This window comes from Elephas maximus, chromosome 19 (assembly GCF_024166365.1).
Source record: "Elephas maximus indicus isolate mEleMax1 chromosome 19, mEleMax1 primary haplotype, whole genome shotgun sequence".
Classification (NCBI taxonomy): domain Eukaryota; kingdom Metazoa; phylum Chordata; class Mammalia; order Proboscidea; family Elephantidae; genus Elephas; species Elephas maximus.
The window spans coordinates 56,223,840-56,245,025 of NC_064837.1; the positions used below are offsets into that span (position 1 = coordinate 56,223,840).

At 40.5% G+C, this 21,186-nt stretch overlaps 1 protein-coding gene across 1 annotated transcript in view; it reads right to left on the reverse strand.

Annotated features, from left to right (window-relative positions):
* Positions 1 to 898: 898 nt before the first annotated feature.
* PITPNC1 (phosphatidylinositol transfer protein cytoplasmic 1) overlaps positions 899 to 21,186 on the reverse strand; it is a 315,611-nt gene continuing 295,323 nt past the window's right edge. The window contains exons 7-9 of the mRNA XM_049861288.1: positions 20,244 to 20,399; positions 17,013 to 17,076; positions 899 to 1,830 (exon numbers count right to left, since the gene is read on the reverse strand). Of these exons, the coding sequence (XP_049717245.1) occupies positions 1,514 to 1,830; positions 17,013 to 17,076; positions 20,244 to 20,399 (537 nt within the window). The 3' untranslated portion in view covers positions 899 to 1,513. The remainder of the gene's footprint in view (positions 1,831 to 17,012; positions 17,077 to 20,243; positions 20,400 to 21,186) is intronic.

Genomic DNA, 21,186 nt, shown 5'->3' on the forward strand with positions numbered 1-21,186 from the left:
GCTGAGAACTCCTTGGCCATTTTGTTTCCTTTGGGATCTGTGTTTTGGGAAGGCCCCTTTCCTGAGGTTGGTGGTTACGGTCAGGAAGGCTAGCTGGGGCACAGGCCTTGGGTTGCCCAATGACCTTGTTCTCTTCCTTTCCTGGAGGATAAAAGGAAATGCGAAGATTCTGTTTGCCCTTCCTTCTGCGTTTAAAGGCAGCGAGGTGTGAAGATGGCAGATTTTTCTCTTTAGACTGAAGGAGAGTTCTCTCTCTGTCACTTTGGTGAATGATCTTGCCTCCTGTCAACCTTGACTAACTGTGTCTTACCACTACTTGCTGAAAAAAACTAGACAGAGTGGCATCTGTTATCACGCCTACTTTTTACTCTGCAAATAGGAGTCAGCGATTCCACTCATTCTCTCCTCCTGTTTGACAGCATTTACTTGACTCCTGTGACATTCCCAATATCTGGATTTCAAGTAAGAAGCAAGAGAATAACAGTCTTTTCTAAGGTCCAGTGATGGCCTATCTGCTCCAGGGAAGTCTGAATGTTACTAAGAATAAAACAAGGAGGTGGATGGGAGACAGTTCTCTGTTTTTAGGGTTTGCATGCCAGACCTCCTGACAGTGTTCAAGCCCAGTGAGCTTATTCTATGTTTGAACTTCTCTGAATGGGCAAAAAGCTAATGAATTCTACTCAATTGATTACAAATTCTGAGAATATTAATGGATGATGGAAATTGACAAGTCAAGGTTTGTTGGTACCTGTAGAGAAAAGAGACGTTTGCCTCACCTGGACCTCTTGATTCCTAAAGTAAGCCATTCCAAAAGCAGTCAGTTATGGTCACATTCATCCATGCAATTCTTAAAGGCTTCTGAGGCCATGAGAGCACAGAGTGGACAGTTATTAAAAGATAGAAACAAGTTGCACTTTTATTAAATTCTGTGAAAGGTATAAATCAGTTACCATTAATTGCACTTGGAGCCTCTATAGTTCAGAATTAAAATTTTCAAAAGTTTAAAGAGTTAATTAGGCCCCAAATCCTGAGTCAGACTAAGCAAAATAGGAATCTCAGTAACTATTGGTATTCAAGTATTGGTGGCCAGCAGTTCAAAATTTAACAATTAGGTATGTTATGCTTGAGAGTACTTTTGAGAATTTTAGGTTGGATGGGAAAAATTGACTTCCACTATTTTACCACACCTTTGTCACAAAGTGATGCAAAGTTTTCATTTGTTTAACCTTGAAGTCCAAATGCCCAATAGTGAGACTTCCTCCCTGGCTTACAGCTGTTGCTAGGGAAGATTCCATCTGTCCTTGGCAAGTCTTACATCTTACATCTACCATGATGCTGTGTGACATACTTAGGCATTCATGTTATATGTGAAATTACTTAACCACATGCATACCCAGAGATCAAAGTAACATGTTTGAGTGACAAAGAAGTCTTTCTCTATGTCAGAAGATTCTTAAAACAAAACAACTGAAAATGAAAATATAAAACCCCATGAAATATCCAGTATTAGAAGTTACTCTGACTTGGGCCGACATGGCTTATCTGAAGAGTGCATGCCAGGTAAATTCAGGGTGACTTTTTTCTCAAGGTCTGGAAGCGTGAGAGTTTCTGGGGCAGACTTTTTCCGGGGCCGATCTTTGGGGACTGACAGAAATTCTGGTGCGTCTGTGGACAGAGGCGTGGACGGCGCACTGGAAGGGGCACTGCGGACCGAAGAAGGCAGCAAGGGGATGCTCGAGATAGAAATCGCAGGTGGAAAAACGCCAATTTTCTTGTTGGTGGCTTCCTGAGTGGCTCGTTCAAATTCTCGGACTTCATCCATTGTCATGTCTTCAAAGGAAAAAAAAAAAAAAAAAGGAAGAAAGAAAGAAAAATGAGCAGTTATTTACAAGAGATGGAAATGGATTCATCGCTATGACTGTGTTGCAAGGAAACAGAGGAAGTCTATCCTAAAGGGGACTCTCCAGGTTATAAACCCAAATGCTCATTTAAATGCTAAATCTGGTTTTTTTCTTTTTGTTGAGGCAAACCCCTGAAAACAATATTCCTTTATGAATATTCACCCAAGACTTTACAAAGCACTTTTTAATGAGTACTTTAAGTATTCTGAACAAGGACTTACAGGAGAGTACAGAACCAGCCCAGGGGAGCGTGTGTTTATGTGTGTATGAAGGTGTATTATTATGGGTATGGTGGGTACACAGAAGTTAGCATTGGGTCTGGTCATCTCCTCCACAGAGATAAGGCAATTACTAAAGTAATCAATGGTGCTGAAATGAGACATATTACTGTCTACCTTAGATCACAAAAGTACAAGAATACTTTTGTAGGGTAAACAGGTAAATCATTAGAATTCTCAGCATGCTATCTTCTCATTCAATAAATACACTTTTTACGTTTTGAGAGAGAACAAAGATACTGTGGTTATTGGTTTCCTGACTATGTATCCATCCTGACTGACGTGCTTTGTTTTAATTGATTCAACTTAAAGAAACAAATGAGACAACAACGATAAATCTTAGTTAATTATCTCATAGCCAAGAAGATAAAACCAGTGCTTATAGGAACCTAAAAGAAAAAGAATAGAGAGTGAAAAGAGAGGATAATTTAATAAGGTATTTTTTTTTAAAGCATTATTTGGAATTCAACAAATAAATACAGTGTTGCCTCATCCAACAGGCACTGTCAAATACAGATTTCCCAAATACCTGAAATGCTCTTATTAAGGGAGAAAGTGTAAAAAAAATTAACGTAAAACTTTCTCTAATGTACGTAACAGATTATACACCTTTTAGTCAGAATATAATGAACGCTTATCACTGTGCTATCTAATACAGCGATGACCTCCTTCTCTGGGACTACTTGATTTTACTGTTTGATGTCTCTTCTCTCATTCTCAAAAACTCTCCTATTATTAATATTAACATTATCATTGCTATTATTTACTCTAAATCTGGCTATCCCTGGTATCCTCTGCCATTTTCATTTACTGGGACCAGGGAAACCGGGTTACGGGGCTTATTAGAATAAGCACTGAGTGAAGGTCTAAGGGTCTCATCCTTGAGGTGAAATCTGCTGTCCATGAATCTTCTGCACCTATTTTAGCTTCTGGAGCCCTGGTGGCACAGTGGTTAAGAGCTCGGCTGCTAATCAAATGTGCAGCAGTTTGAATCCACCAGCCACTCCTTGGGAACTCTATGGGGCAGTTCTGCTCTGTCCTGTAGGGTCGCTATGGGTTGGAATCCACTCAGTAGCAATAGGTTTCGGTTGGTATTTCAGCTTCTCAGAGACCCATTTTTCATCATGTCTTAGTCTCTGCCACGTACTTAGGAGCTGAAACTTCATTAGATAATATTGCATGAATAAACCAGCATGAAACAATACAGCCAGTCTGAAAATACTAATTATGGAATTACTATTCATAACAGTATAAATCATTAGGTCTCATAATGTATTAATCAGCAAACCAGAAAGATATTTCATAAAGCAAAATCCTTAAGAGAACTTCCTGGGAACAATTATTAAAATTTTCTGCCTGGGAATGTTTTTAACAAAGGAATTAAAAATTATGGCTGTGATGATATAATGCAAAATTCAGAATATATCAAGAAAAATGACAACCGTAAACCTCGCCAGTATCTTTTAATACTAAAACTACCTAACAGGTTTTGAAGAGGTATTTACTTCAAAAGAAAGTTGATACTCTCAGAAAAATTTCAGTGATTTGGGTATATTTCTGCTATCATAAAGGGGTATCATCGAAAATTTAGATTTTATAAATAAGTCGTGGAAACTCTGGTGGCACAGTGGTTAAGAGTTTGGCTGCTAACCAAAATGTCGGCAGTTCAAATCCACCAAGCCCTCCTTGGAAACCCTTTGGGGCAGTTCTACTCTGTCCTATAGGGTCCCTATGAGTTGGAATTGACTCCTGGGGGCAATGGGTTTGGTTTTTTTTGGTTTTAAACAAGTGCCTGAATATATTGCTCTACTCCACTCATCCAGCAGGGGGCAGAAATTACCCAAAGTACAGTCTCGTAGCTGTTCCCTTCTTTGAAGGCTTCTAAAACTGCTCAATTGAAAAGCAGACTTATTTCCTTATTGCTGTGTTCATGAATGTTAATTTTGCATAATTTCAGTGTAATCTGTCCCTGCTCAAGCTGATGATTTCAATTTTATTTAGCTCCCAGGCAGTTTTCATTTGTGATGGACAGCAGCCTCTTGATTTGAACTGTTTTTCATTATGTTAGAAGAGAATGGCTGTGGAAAAATAAATGATCCCCGATATCATGGGATTTGAAAGAATAAGAGAACTGTCTTGAGCATTCAAAATAACCACCTTGTGTAACTTCTGAAGAGGGAGGCATCTCTTACGCTGAAGTCATGGGAACAATTGGAAGTTGCAGCCAGAAAATACGTGGTCTTTCCCATAGAGAGAACCACTCTAGATATCTACATAGTAAGCTGACTTTACCATCGCAATAACCATAGTAAAACAGAAAACCAAACAAAAAGCCTCCAGCCATAAGAACTTGGAATAGAAAAACACTGTGCTTAGTATCCTTTGCACCTGTGGTGTCTCCCTCTTTCCTCTGGTCACATTTCTACTGAGCAGCTTTCAGAGAGTGGCCGAGGGGGAACTGGTGTCTAACATTCCTAAAGAAAAAGGTAATTGAAAGCGACGTAAATTCACCTACGGTTTCCTTAACAAGCATTTCTAACTTTAGAACAGGGAGAGAGGACGTCCAGATGGAAGGAGGATCATATTGATCTGTGCGTAAAGAGGAACGCCTCAGTTAAGTGGGATCCGAGCAGGTTTCTGCGAAACCAATCACTACATGCAAAATGGGAGGAAGAGTTAGGGCCATTTCAACCTCAGGAGCGGTCACATGCATCCAAAGAGCAGCACATGGGCCTCGCAGGGCACAGCACACATTCCAAAGACATGCTCTGAAGATCCAACTCGACATTCCCAAAGCGCAACCAGAAGGTCTTCACAATTCTAAAGCATCCTTTAACAACCTCCACCACCTCTCAATTTTCCATAATTACATTATCCATTTAAAAAAAAACCTAAGATGCAATATTCTGGGGCCTAGGCTAAAGGACATGAGGGCTCAAGCTGGCACCCAAAGGTATCCTGGCTGAAGACAAGTATCAGTCACTTGGTGATGACATTTTTTCTTTATTAACTGCATCTCCTCTTTTTTTATTAGCATGAATGATTGAGAGATAACTCTACGTCAAATGCTGGCATACACCATACAGTCAGCTCTCAATATCCAATGCATGACTAAGCTATCTTGGGGCTCTCTGAGGCTCATCTAAGTCCCAGGCTAGACCACTCTGCAGCCCGGCAAAACCCCAGCTCACCACCCAGCTCAGCCAGTATGTACGTGAAGACTGCAGCCCAATCTTGAGGTTAACCTAAGTGGAAAGGAATTGATTGGGTAAAACAACTACAGAGAGTTATAGAAAGCATTTCAAAGCAAATGGTAAGAAACCTAAAATAGCAGATGAGCCAGACGCTCGTCCTTGAATAACTGAGTGTTAACTATGTTTTTAAAAGTTGTTCCAGTTTACACAGGACATCTACTTTTACCCCTTTGCTCTTTGATGGTGCAGGCTCTTTTATTAGTACCACAGAATGTTTCCACTCTCCATGTTCTTAGTTTTCTGGCTGAAATAACCTCTAAGTCAAGTGTCTGGAAGGGAAAGGTGACATTGCCCAATTCAGACCCAGCTCAGGTCCTTCACCAACAACCTCTGGGAGACAATACGCTTTCCTGGAAGGCCTGGAATGCAGCATTTGCAGTATTTCAAAGATCAGTGTACATTTGCGTTTGGGGAAGGGTGGGCAACACGTTTCAAAAATTCTACATACACTTGTTTTGGCCTGGCTCTCTATGTCATCCACAGTGGAGGAAAGCTGATTGCAAACTTTTATGTTGGTTTGTTCATGCATGTTTTTCTCGTATTCTCGAACATCATCCATTGACATATCTGAAAGAAGGTCAAGATGTTGGCAACTTCCGTTATTAAATGCAAACTTTCAACGGGGAGACTTTAGGGAAAGACGGTAGCTTAGCAGAAGCCCAAGAGAGGTTTAAAAAGCAGGGAATTCAGTAACTTTATGAAGAGTAGTCATAAAGTTAGCTAAACCAGCCAAAGGAGGAATGAGTGAAAGTTAAGTTAAAATAGTCTTAGAACAGAGAAGAGTGGAAATTGTTTAGGAGTGTTTCTGTCAAGTGAGCTAGGTAGGGGGAAAGGGTTAGCACGTGGGCAGTGCTGTAGCCCGAGATCTCCTAAAGCATCCTTAGAAGATCCCTTGGGGAAAGATGTTTAGATTTGTTTGGTTTAACACTTACCTTCCATATGCTTTTCAAAAAGACTTAAGAGTGTCTTTAAATTAATGCATTCAACAGAAAGGACGCTTTCATTGCTATTACAGGAACCTTGACGTCAAAGGCAGGGAGATGATATTCACTGGTACAAGTGAAATGTGGTGGAATTCTCACACAGAGATGTATTTTTACACAGAACACATAGTGTCAGATAGTGCAGGTCTGTACTGCACTTCACGTCTAGCCTAACGGCTTAAAGATGGCTGGCACTACTTCCACCCACGTTATCTATAAATAAAATGGCACATGACATTATTATGATTTTTGGCCCAAGTCTGCAGTTTTTCAGTACTTCAGGATAATCACTTAATCCAGTGGTTCTTAACGGCAATTTGGTGACATTTTTGGTTGTCACAATTGGGATGCTACTGGCATTTAGTGGGTAGAGGCCAGGGATACTACAAAACATTCTACAATGCATAGGGCAAGCCCCAACCACAAAGAACTATCTGGCCCAAAAGGTCAACAGTGCCATGGTTGAGAAACCCTGTCTTAATCTAACTGATAAAAAGCTTAAACAAGGAACCCAACCATCTTCAGGATAAAATGAAATGCATAAAAATGACAATTAGTCTTGCTTTGAGGGCTTCTGTTGTCTGATGCCCTCTCCCCCACACCCCTGTCCCACTCCTTGGTTATTTTACAACATTTTATCAGCAGTTCTCCCAAATGGGCATTCCTCTGTTGCTCTCTTGGCAGAATTTAACTTCATGCCTCTTTACAATGAAGGTATACTGAGCAATTGCTTCGGCTACCACCCCGATCACTAATTAGCTCGGAGGGGATGTAGAGCGGTATTCACAGCTGGACTTTTTCCTTAAGTATTTTCTGTATCATGTGGTTCAGTGTCTTTTTATATCATGCCACGTGTCATGTGAGATTCTCTTCCTTTCCATAGGGCACACTTGCCAGAAGCTTATGATTTAATTCAGTGTGGTCTGGGGCTAAGATGGAGTGCAGCTCTAAATTCAGATTTGGGCGATTTTATTTAACTGATGATCTCCTCTGCATCCTGAAATCGTCCATCAAAAAATGCTGTCCATAAGCAATGTAAGTATCAAGAATGCTAAGCGGCAGTCTGGCCAAGCAAAGAGCATGCTTTTCTTTTAGAAAAATCGAGGTAACCATAAAGCAATAAAGAGATGCTTCGTGATTAGCGCAAATACATCTTAATTAACAGTAACACAGGCTTTCAATACAGTCACTTTCATCTCAGTGGCTGGTTATCAAAATTCGTTAACCACAAATATACCTGGAATGAATACTAAAAAAGGTCATTTTTAGCTAAAAGTTTAAAATTAAAAAAAGAAGTTCTCTATACATATGTTCATTAGATGCTTTCTTTTTCACCCCACATTCCCTCTGGCACAACAGTCATTTAGAAAACAAAAGCAAAGGGGTTCTGGTTTCTTTGTTCTAGGGAATCCCAGCAGAAATCATTCTTTATCTTTAATTAGCTCAGTGTTAAGAAAGGGGCTTAAACTATGTGACCATGTATTGGTATATTCAAAGATACATCATTTTTATGTAATGCGAAAAAGGATTTAACAACAAAGATGTTCGTTACTGCCCTGTTTATAATGGTGAAAAATTGAAAATAACTCAAGGGACTGAGATCACTATGCAAGCATTAAAAATGATGTAGAGATGTCCTTGATAGATTATTAAATAAAAAAAGGAGGTAACCTTTTTAAAATAGTACATATTATGATAAACCATTACTGTAAGAAAAATATTACATACATTTTAAAAAGACTGAAAGGGTACATTTGAAAATGTCAACACTGCTGATTTCTAAGAGTTTGAATTACAGGTAATGTTCATTTTCTTCTTTTTGCTTACCTATAGCTTCTAAAATTTTGACATCAAATATGCATACTTGTATAAGAAAGAAAAAATTACACTTATTTGAAAACTCTGTTATTTTGGGTTATTAGGAAGAAAAACAAAACAAAACCCAAACCCATTGCCATCAAATATATTTTGACTCATACGACCCTATAGGATGAAGTAGAACCGCCCCATAGGTTTCCAAGGAGTGGCTGGTGGATTCCAACTGCAGACCTTTTGGTTAGCAGGCAAGCTCTCAACCACTGTGCCACCACAGCTCGATGAGGAAGATGGATATCATCCATTTGGAATGGGTAAGGAAAACCCTATGATTCACAACTGATCATGGGGATGGTGCAGTGTTTGGCTCTGTTGTGAATGGGGTCTCCGTGTGTCAGGAGCTGACTCAACAGCAGCTAATAAGGACAATATATACTTTTCTAGAATTTCTGCCCATTCTAGAAACATAATTCCTTGTTTTTTTTTTTTTTTTAAAAAAAACAAGGAATAAAGAAGCAAAGTTTCAGGAAATTTCATCTAAAAAAAAAAAAAAAATCTCCCGGTGAAGACCACCTAAGAATGAATGTGTCCAGTAGAGCAGTTCCCTAAAAGATGATGATAATTTGGCTTCTGCTGATGCTGAAGGAAAGTGTTTGTCTAAATCCTGAAGTATCCTCAACATATCGTAAATGCTCAGAGAAATGATGTAAACATTTCCGATATTCCTTGTTAATGTATGGAAAGCCTCATCAAGTGAAAACGTTACTGTTCAGGTTATCTGGCAAAATGCATTGTGTCTTGCTTCTGTAAAGTTTATTATTTCAGAATCTACATGTGAATCAAGTTTTTTTTTGTAAATCCAATTACATATGCCCAATGACTGATAATACTTTCAGAGATGATTCATCTTCATTACTGATTGATTTCAAATGATCAGAGTGACTTCTAACAACTTACATTCGGCTCTCTGTTTCCAGCAAACAAATGCCTATGCGTATCAGAGAAACTCTTAATAAAATGAACTCTATGTCAATTATTTTGCAAACAAATTGGCAAATAATCATTCCTTAACTTATTGAGTTTTGAAAGGTCATAATTTTACTTAAGGTTTTCTTAAATGAGTCTTCTTAAACAAGAAACACAGGAGCTATGTGCCTGACTGAAGAGAATACTGGAACAAACACATCTGAACATCTTTGGAACTTTGCTGAAGTTAAGCGGTGTATCAGCACTGGGAAGCGTTCTGGGGGTATAATTCCCCTCTTGCTGTACTTCAGTGGGACAGAATTTCCTTTCCTTGTCCTCTTTAGAGACCGCTTCTTTCCTTCCCTTCTTCTCCTTGTTTCAGGAGAGGATAGAGCCAGCTCCCACGTCTCCTGTCCCAGATGTGGAGGCCACACTGAATGGTGCCTGAGTGGAACCTTTTCCTCTTCCACGTGACCAGGCCGAGACCAGAGACTCCTCCTTGGCCACCAAGCTAGCGTTGTCAAAGAAGTGTTGGTCCCAAGGTATTTGTTAACTGAGGACTCTTTTTGGTTTCCTAAACTATAAATTAACAACTGCATAAAAGAGAAAAATATGCCTCGACTATAGGTCTTGGTCTGTCTCAACCATTTTTTTTTTAATATGGTTTTCAATTACTATTTATTTATTTACTAATCACTCAAGTAATGCACAAATCATGTTTCATAAAAATAATTCAAATAGTACTGGATTATAAACAGAAGAGAGTTTAATTCCTTGTTAAATCTTTCATCTCCACTAAGAGTCCCTTTTCCTTTCCCTGGAGATAGGCACGATTAAGAGTTTGGTGCATAGGGTGCCATGTTTTTTTCTATGAACTCACATCTATGTTATTGTACATATAGAGTCTTATTTGCTTACTTTTACATATACAGAATCATATTATACGTATTGCTCTGATTGCTTTTTCCAGTGATGGGAAGATGTAGGTATTTCCATATTAGTACATATGGAATTGTTTATTCTTTTAAACTATTGTGCCCAACGTTTCACAGTATGAGTGTATCATAATTTACTTGACTATATTCCTGTTAAGGAGCCCTGGTGGCACAGTGGTTAAGTGCTCAGATGCTAACTGAAAGGTCAGTGGTTCAACCTACCAGCCACTCCATGGGAGAAAGATGTGGCAGTCTGCTTCCATGAAGATTTACAGCCTTGGGAACCCTATGGGGCAGTTCTACTCTGTCCTTCAGGGTCACCGTGAGTCGCAATCTTGATAGAAATGGGCAGTAGGTGGTAGTTGACGCACATTTCTGTTAATGTATATTTACACTGAGACTAACAGCTTTTAAAACATTGCAATGAATATTTTTGAACACATACTCATGAACACATATGAGTATTTCTTAAGAATAAATTTCTAGAAGTGGAATTGCTGGGTCATAGGTTATATGTACTTACCATTTTTACAGAAACTGTTAATCTGTTCTCCTCAGAGGCTGTACCAATGTGCTCATCCACCAAGAGTATAAGAGTACTCGTTTCTCCTCATCCCTCCAAAACTGGGTATTATCAATCTCTTATAATTTCGCTATCAGATGGGCAAATATTGTATCTTCTTTTTATTTTATTTCCTCTAGTTGGTAGTGAGCTATTGGCCACTTGCATTTCTTCTACGATTTACCTATTCGTGTTCTTTACCCTTTTTTCTATTGAGTTGTTGGTTTTTTGATATTTAGGGCCTCTCTCTATATTATGGAAACTCTAGTGGCATAGTGGATAAGTGCTACGGCTGCTAACCAAAAGGTCAGCAGTTCAAATCCACCAGGCACTCCCTGGAAACTCTATGGGGCAGTTCTACTCTGTCCTATAGAGTCACTATGAGTATGAATCGACTGGATGGCAACGTGTTTTGTTTTTTCTATATTATAGATGTTAATCCTGCATTGGCTACATATGTTGCAAACATTTTCTCCTAGTCTGCTACTTTGAACTTTGTTTAATGGTGGCAACTGTCAATCATTTCATCTCTAAAGAAAGCAGGTTGATTTCATAGGAAGTGAAGGCAAGATCACACATTTGAAGGGTCTTTAGGGTAGGAGTCAGGTGAACATACAGAGAAACCATGAATGCTTTGTAACAAGAGCTTCTCTTGCAAACAAGGGCACATTTGCAAATACACATTTTTCTTTACTGTATTGCACAGTTGTAGCAGCTAAAATTTAAAAAAGAGAGTCTTATACTCTAAATCAATGACCTGTGCTTTATTTCCTTCTTAAACATTTTCTCTCCACTTCCATGCTCCTCAGCGTAAACAGGAGTCATTTTTTTCTGACTGTGAGTCAAAGTGGAAGACTTCAGCAAGTGCTTGGGTCGGAGGTGTAGTGCTGGTGGTGGGGAGCCTCCACACATTAAGAATTAGATTTGATATACTCCTTTGGATCCAGCAAAATGGTGGCCATCCTTTGCGAAGCACCATTTTTAACCCTTTAAATGATTATAAATATAATACATGCTTGTTACAGAAAGTTTAAAACCCAAAAAACCCACTGCCGTCAAGTCGATTCCAACTCATAGTGACCCCATAGGGTATCCAAGGCTGTAAATCCTTATGGTTAGCAGCTGAGCACTTTAACCACTGTACCACCAGAAAGTTTAGGCATGGCTTTTTTATAGTGAACAGTAGCCAATCCTCAAGGCTTAGTACATACCCTTTTCCACATAATTCAGATGACTAAGAAAAAAGAGCTAGACCTATACAGGTGTGGCTATTTCTGTAGTTTTTTTGGGGGGAGGGCTTGCTACAATAAGATATATTTCTTTGTGTATCAGTTAAATCCACGTATTGCTAGGCAAAGGGTGACTTTCCTTCACCATGGTGACTCAGGATCTAGGCTTCTTCCATTGTGTAGCTCCACCATCCATTGTTGTGTTGTCAGCTGCCATCAAGTCTGCCTCCCCGTCACTCATGGTGACACCACGCACAGTGGAAGTAAATGCTGCCCAGGCCGTCTCCATGATCGACTGTGCATTGGACCACTGTGCTCCACTGGCGGATTTTCAGAAGTAGATCAATGGACAGGCCTTTCTTCCTAATCCGTCTTAATCTGGAAGCTCCACTAAAACCTGTTTAGCATCACAACAGCATGCAGGTCACCACTGACAGGGGACGTGGCTGCGTCTGAGGTGCATTGGCTGGGGACATTTCCGTAGTTTTTAATTTGGGAGGAGGAATCACAGGTACCTTTGAAAAATCCGATGGAAACCTATGGGTTCCCCTCCCCAGAAAAGTGAACACAGGCACATACACATAATATGTTGCCTAAGAGCCACTGCACTCAAGTTCATATTTCAGGAAATGTGAGGTCGTTGGAAAATGCTGGCTTGGTGAATTCAATCAGCTAATGTAGCCTTTAGCAGGCTTCTTTCTTCCTCCACTTTGAGCTTGTTCCAGTCCTTGCTAGGCCTGTTCTAGGGACTCCAGGCTGGTTTCTAAGTCACTTTCATCTATACCAGCCAGAACTCCCCCCCACTCCCTCCTATCCTTTTTTGGAAGGGTCAGGATTTCAAAGACATTCATGAGGTTCCACTCAATCACAGCCTCCCTCTGGCAATCCTCTGTGTTCCTCTCTCAAAATACTGTCAGATACGTGAAGTGAAACCACGCTTTTGTGAAGCTGGGCTGCCTATTTTTATCCATCTCCCCTCTCACCCCATTTTCTGAAACGTGTTGTTGTTGCTTCCCTGATTAGTGCTCCAGTCATGCAGAAAGACCCAAAGCACATGGATAAAGACCCATCAGGGCTTTGGAGGACAAACTCAACTCCTCCAAAGTGGAAATGGTTACAGTTTACAACCAACAGGAGCAGAATAAAATCTGTTCAGGGAACGCAGTTACATGACAGCCAAATGCTGGGGCTCAGAAAAGACACAAAATTAATCCTTGGGTGAGAAAAGATCACCATCCTCTACAATGTCCTTTTCCTTAACTCTTAATTAAGCACTGGAGTTTAATTAGGGAGAAAGACATCCAGGGTGGGCACTGTGGAAGGGTATGAAGTTTGAGCACAGTACAAACGAACAGCTGAGGAGGCGACTGGGCTAAAATTTAGCCCTGAATCCAACACACCTGCTGAGTATCCCCAGAAGGGGCACCTTTTTCTAGTTTATCTGTCTAACCCCCCCGCCCCCCGCCCCGCAAAAACAAACAAACAAAAAAAAACCAAAACTGTTGCTGTTGATTCTGACTCACAGCAACCCTATAGGACAGAGTGGAAATGCCCCCATAGGGTTTTCAAGACTGCAATCTTTACAAAAGCAGACTGCCACATTAGTCTCCTGTGGAGCAGCTGGTGGGTTCGAACCACCCAACCTTTCAGTTAGCAGCCAAGCACTTAACTACTGTGCCGCCAGGGCTCCTACATCTGTCTAAAGAGGGTGCCTTTTTCTAATTCTCACAAAGCATCATAGTTACAGCAGTTGGCTCTGAAGATGTATCTATGATCCTCTAGTCTAACCTGGTTGGACTGAGTTAGCTAAACTGTCCTTACAATCCAGTCTGGTTTACAGCCTATGCTATAAGCCAGTAGTTCTTAAATATTAGAGAGCATCAGAGTCAGCTGGAAGGCTTCTTAAAACACAGATTGCTGGGCTGTACTCCCAGAGTTTCATAGTCAGTAGGTCTGGAGTGGGTGGCGCAGCAGTTAAGAGCTCAGCTGCTAACCAAAAGGTCAGCAGTTCGAATCCACCAGCTGCTCCTTGGAAACCTTATGGGGCAGTTCTACTTTGTCCTACAGGGTTGCTATGATTTGGAATCGACTCAATGGCAATGGTTTTGGAGCGGGGCCAGAGAATTTACATTTCTAGCAAGTTTCCAGGTGATGCTGATGTTGCTGGTCCGGGACCTCTCTTTGAGAACCAGGCAAGGGTTTCTTTACTTTGAATTGTTTCCATGGTTATTAATGAGAGCCCCACTGACCCTGTATAAAGACCATGGAAAAATAAGCAACGTCAGGTACCCAAAACAGAAGGGCTACCCTGGTGGACACTTGGCTTCAGTTACAGTGACATACCCATTTACCCAAAAGGACTATGAGGTTTCCTGCATGACCTTGGAATAAGGGACTGAGAAGACACTGTGGGCAGGGGCCATTTCCACACATCTGATGGAGTGAGTGTCTGCATCTGTTGTAAAGAGGGAGCCACTGTTTGCCCTTCTAGCAGCTCAGCTGGGGGTGATGGTGTCTGCAGTGGTTTACATGAAATTGATGGGGTGGTTCTCAGACCCCTTGCTGCTTGAAAAGACTGCCTGTTTTTGTTGGGGCTATGACTGTGTTTATTGGGGTGGAGACACACTCTGGGAAATGCAAGGCGCCCTGTGTTCTCCATCCACAAAACCACACGCTGTTTTTTCTGCACTTGGACACAGAAAGGCTTTTTGGTTAATAGACTCTTGAGCTGCTCACTACCCCCCAGTCCATCCGAAGTAAACAGGGAGGTGCTCTCTTCTAAAGGAGTCCCTGGGTAGTGCAAAGGGTTAATGTGCTTAGCTGCTAACTGAAAGGTTGGAGGTTCCAGCCCACCCAGAGGCACCTTGGAAGAAAGGCCTGGTGATCTCCTTTGAAAAACTGGCCACTGAAATACCTGTGGAGCACAGGTCTACTCTGACACACATGTGATTGCCATAAGCTGGAACTGACTCATCGGCAACTGGTTTGGGTTTTTCTCTTGACGGTCTCCAGGAAGGAAGACCTTCAGTTTCATTTGATGCATTACTCTAGCTTTGGGTCCTGGAATAGTATGAGAATTTCCTTTTTTTTTTGGTGGTGGTGGGGGACTAAATGTCCTTAAGTCTCTTCCTTGACCCAGGCTCAGCTGAGCTAGAAAAGCCAGCCTCCATCCCCTGCACCCACTTTCACTTACTGGACGCCCTCCCACCCCCTACATCTTTTTTTTTTTTCCTATGTCCTGCCTCTAATGAAACCCTCTTTTCTGATTAACAGACTTGCAGTGTTTGGTCCCTTTTGATCAGGCCCTGGCTACCCTTTTAGATGTTGCTTTTTCTGAAAAGTCCTCTACGACATTCTGGCACTACAATCTATTAAAGTGGCCTGTCTCTTGGTCTTCAAAGTGGCACATTTTTGGTTCAAGGCCCCATCCTCTTGCCAAACTTCTAATAAGTTTGAGCCTATTATTCTTGACTATCCTGTTGATATTCCCCTGGTATTGGTGGCAAGGAATCTACAAGCTCAGAGGAGAGACCGACAGTCCCTACCCTTTTTTGGGGGGTCTGTGTTTCCTTTGAGAATCTGATTAATGCAGCCCAGAAGAAGAACCAGAAAGATCTGTTTTAGAACTGGGGGAACTAATCACTTCCCCTGGGGAAATAATCAAAGGACAATCCCATCTACCTGCCACGTGGGAGACAGCTGCAAATGGCCTGGTCTTGGGAGGACTTAAGGGGCCTGGGTGGCATAGTGGTTAAAGCACTCGGCTGGTAACTGAATGGTTGGTGGTTTGAACCCACCAGTTGCTGCATGGGAGAAAGATGTGGCAGTCTGTTTCTCTAAGGATTTACAGCCTTGGAAACCCTATTGGGCACTTCTACTCTGTCGTTACAGGGTCGCTATGAGCCAGAATTGACTCGATGGCAGTAGGTTTGGTGAGTTTGGTGAGAGAACTTTATGACAATGTGGCCTGACAGTACACTTGCTGCAGGAGAGCAGCAGACTGGGTGTGTGATGACATTCTTCTGAAGGTCTGCATTTGGACAAACTCAAAAAGATGCATTTACTCTCAAAAGGTGCAGATCACGGAAAACTGCAAAAAACAAAATAGAAACCCCAAAGCCCGTAGCTTACAGAACCATACCTTTTTTTGTTCACTGACCTTTTTTTTTTTAAGTACTATGTCTTTTAAAATGCGTCTCAGAAACCATCTTAATGACACTCACTGTCTTTGCCCATTCAGCGCAACATATCCTTTTACTTTAAATTTGATGCCTTCTGCTAAGAAGAAGGCAAGAATCCATGGTACAATGACAGAAGAACACCAAAATGTAATCTAGATTACACTAGAACAAATTCATTGTGACTTAGGAAAAGGCCAAGGAGGAGGGCATTTCATTAGACAATTGATCTGCAAATTGGATCTAACCTAAGTCCCCAACTGGGTGTGTTCATTTCTATTTATAGTTGAGGACACCAGCCCTCTGAGGACTGATTCTGTGAATGCAGAGGATTCAAGGGGAGGAAAAACAATACCGCTGAGGATCTGGGAAAGGGGGTCCATTCATCACAGTATGAAGCATAGCTTGGTTTTGTTTACTGCAAATGTGTAGAACTTGTTTAACTCTTCCCAAATCAGGAGAAAAAGCCAAAACGACACTCCCAGTTGGGATTAACAGGGCACCTATGCCTCTGCCCTTGAATTCTTGCAGAATCTGTTTTTGGTGATGGATTGTTTCAACCGTTCTCTGAATCGACCAAAGCACTGCTTTCATTTGATATGATGCTTTGGACAGCTTTGATCTTGAATTGAAGGTTGGGACAAATTAGGACGGGTTTGAAATCCATCAAATAGAGAATTATGAAGTATCAAGCATGCAAGCACAAAAGACACTGAGGTCCTACTTGGTCACTATCTCTGTGGTTATTTTAGACCAAGCTTCTGTAATTCCGCACTTCTTCATTATGTTCTGCAGACAGGAAGCTCTGTATTGTTGCCCTTCTAGATAGCAGTTGAAGCCAGATGGACTGAAAGCCCAAATCAACATGTTATGAAGTTGTTCAACAAGTTATTTTGGGGGAATTGACTTACCATACCACTCATCAACCCACGCAAAAGCCTGTCTATGCCCAATCAGCAGAATGTCTCGGACCACCTAAAAAGTAAAAGAAGGAGAGTGAAACAATACCACGTTAGACTAAAACCATCTAGAAAATAAAAAAAAAATAGGTTGCTTCAATTCTGGGAACCCTGGCGATTCTAAGTTTCTCAATCTCTTCTCCACATGTGATGACAATTATAGGCTGATATACACAGATATTGAGCTTGCTCATGTTCAGCCCTTTCCCATGACATGCAGGTACTTGCTATAAATTAATCTCTTAGTTTTATCTGACAGCCAGGCAGGCTAAGGGTGGGTGCGATCTAATGCCAACCATTTGGCAGTCAGACAGCGGTGGAATTAATCTCTAGGCTAATCACCTTGAGACTTTTTTACCCAATTTATCTTTAACCAAAACAGCGTCTACTTTTTATTTGATGAAGGGTGTGTCTCATGGATGCCAGGAGGTCACACGTACTGGAAAGCAGGAACACATTTTTCGGAGCAGCAAGTTACTTCTAAGCAAAGGGCACTTAACACACTTTCTCTTCTCTGATAAAATATCCTGAAAATTCGTTAATTTTTTTTTAAACAGAATGGAAGTGTGAATACAAGATAAAATCTTGGTAAATATCCTTCTAGGCTTGACTTTCATGTACTATTATGAATACTAGTGTAATACATGAATTGCAAATATTACTTTGTGTAATAATAGCTTAGTCAACAATTATTAAAAGAGATGAAATAAGAGCCCTGAACTAGAATAGACCATAATGAGATTAATAAGCCTGACTACAGAGGAAAAGGAATGAAATGGTTTCTCATGGTAGCACATAATGGCGACAGAAGACTAAGAAAGACAATACACACAGTTTGTGTGTGTGTATGTGTAATACTATTCATGTGTTTTTAAATCACAGCACAGTTAAGGGGTATTTCACAGCATTCTCTTTTGTCCTATGTACGTATGCCTTCTTTTATGTTCCCTAGATACCTACACTCTCCCTCCAACATTTCTTTTTTTCCTGCCAAACAAATCTAGCAATTGCCGAAAACCTCTCATGAAAGGTTCAAGCATGTTTCAATAAATGAAGGGATTTTAATTTGGCGAATTTGAAGAAACAAGGGAAGCATTTATAATGAAGTGTTTATTACTCCAGGCCTTAGGGTATCTACTAAGGCTTTTATGATTTGGAAGGAGGAAACATATGTAATGAAAATGAGAAGCCACATGCAGCCATACACACTTGAGTGCTGAGTATGTCAAATTCATGGAAATCAAAAGAACATAGAGGCATCAGTAAATACACCCTACTACATTAAGCACAACACAGCTGTCTGCTGGAAACAAGAATTCAATAATGTGCTAATAGCTTGCTTTTGAATATTTTTTCTCCTTAACTGTGAATAGATTCTTAAAAAACAAAGGTGTTTAGAGAAAGGCATCCCCAGCACTTCCCATCCATGCAAATACTAGCCTCAGATACTCATTAGTGACTCAGGCGCCATAGCAGGTGTGTTTTTGAGGGCGTTGAAAACACTTCATTATATTTGGAAATGGGCACTGGGAATGCCTCTTATATGAGCATGATTCTTACAGGTATTTTAAAGATGATAATGAAATTTCAAAACTGGTCAAAGTCATCTCTGTGAGAAAAGAACTCTGGGGCAGTCTAAATGTGCTTTGTAAAGGAAAATAATAACACACACCATGAGAGTGGTCCTATTAAAAGGAGGTCATTTGGGGTCAAAAATGTGCAAAAAAAAAAAGAGATGTGAGAAGTCAATGAAAATACTTTGTAGCTCCTCCCATTTTCAGGCTGGGAAGTATTTACTCTGGGAGCCCTTACTGTTTCCCTGCCTCATGACTGGGACACAGCAGGGAAACAGGAGGTCCCAGGACTTGATTCCTGTGTTTCTCACTCCATGCCTGGGTGGAGTGGGCTCTGGAGCTCAGCAGAGGATCAGCACACTTCTCTGTTAAAAAAACAAAATGAAACAAAAAACCAACGCTCTCAAATTCCCTCTAGAGCCTGTTATTACTATGAGTCCAAGTTCCAAGAGTTCCCAAGACTGGCAATCTATCCTTTGGATGCAAACTTAAGATCTATACTTTTGATCAATTGTCATTTGGCCTCCAAATCCAGTAGATAAATCTAAGTTACAAAGAGCTCAATGTGTTAAGGTTAAATTCCAGTGCCTCCAAAAGAATTTCAGAAAGCTACTCTTTATCAGCTTTTCAGTGGAAAAATAAACAGATATTCAGCCTATCTGGAATGTAGAGACAGCTTGGGCAGTATTTATTTTTATGAAAATGGGAGGAGCTACAAAAGGCAATTGTGTCAACATTTCCAGTTTTTTTTTTCCCATGAGGATAAGTTAAACTTTATATTAGAACTCCCTAAAACTTAAATCACCACCAAGTAGGTTCCTGCTACAAAGTTAAAATGTTTAGCCAAAGTGGATAGGATATTACAATTGAAATCTGTGTTCTGAGGTTGTTGATGATAATTCTTTAATAACAGGATTATTAAATGAGCAGAAATGCTAAAGTGCATAATCTAATGGGACTCCGGAGATTTCCTGCTCTGTCTCTCAGGGTGCCTTTCACCTTAGGTGCTTACATTTCAGGATCTTTTGAATGAGAATTATCCTCGGGGGCTGTGCACACAGAGAAGCCCTCTGGCCTCTGCCCAAGTACCTCTGCCTTGAACTAGATTAGCCTGATGCCAGTGTGAGATGTATGTTTCAAAAACCAACTTCTCAAATATACTCACCCAAAAGATATGGAGACCACAGATTGAGAGATGAAGTGTAAAACATCTATTAGCGGAAGGAAATTAAACCTGTTCATAAAATACATTTTCATAAAAAATGTGTTTTCTAGATGCAGATACCTTCACATTTGTTGTGCATCCTGCACTTCGGCTCGACAAGAAAGACGGTTACAGCCAATCCTCATTATTTGCGGATTCGGTATTTGCAAACTCGCCTATTCTCTAAAAATACTCATGGGCCCTTTTGTAGGTCATGGACATGCCCGTGTGCAGAGCAACAAAAATGTCTCAGCTGAGGATGAACAAGGCTGGTTTGGTGTTCACGAAATCAGTGTTCGCCAGGAATTTCTAGAACGTAACTACCACGAGCAATGAAAACTGACTGTATGTTGTTTTAACTCTACTGTGAGTGCACAGCCCAGGGGCCGACGTTTGTTCACTTACCTTGTGTACAAATTGTTCCACTCTGGTCTGAAGCCCCCAGACCTCAAACTTTACAGTCACCAGCTTGTAGGAGCACATGATGGGCTGATGACTGTCCCTCCAGCCTTCCCTTAATTGTCCCCGTCCTGTCTTCTCTGACTTGAAGTGTTTAGGATCCTAGGGAAAAAATATCAAAGAAATGGTAACTTAAAAGTGCAGCCATCATTTATATGAAATGTCCAGAACAGGTAAATCCATAGAGACAGAAAGTAGATTAGAGGCTGCCAGGGACTGGGGCAAGCTTGTTGTGACTTTGGAGTGACTGCCAATGGGTACAAGCTTACTTGTTGGGATGATAAAAATGTTCCAGAATTAGATAGTGATGGTGGTTGCATGATCTTGTGACTATGCTAAAAATCACTGAATTGTACACTTTAAGAGAGCAAATGTTATGGTAGGTGTATTATCTCTCAATTAAAATAAGAGATTACAATGTAAATAAGTGGTAAAAAGGTAGTTCAGCTACTTAAATGTAAAAAAAAAAAAAAAGTGATTTCAAGCTAGATTTGTGATGTTGCAGTCTATTTTCTCCCCTTGATCTTGGAGTCAATAATCTTTACACAATTAAAAAAAAAAAGTCCAACTAATACATGGGAATGTAAATTGGTTCAACAACTCTAGGCAAATTGTTCAGCAGTATCTACAAAACCAAGCATATGCCTACCTAGGTCCCAGTAATTCCATTTCTGGTTGAAATAAGTACATATGTCTACCACAAGACTGTACTAGAATATATACAGCAGGTTCAATCTTAATAAGCAAAAACTAGAATCAGTGCAAATGTTCATCAGCAGGAAAACAGATTAAACAAATTGTATATCCACACAATGGAATACTACACAGCAATGAAAAAGAACAAGCTGCTGATGCATGCAAGAACATGTAGGACTCTCACAAACATTAT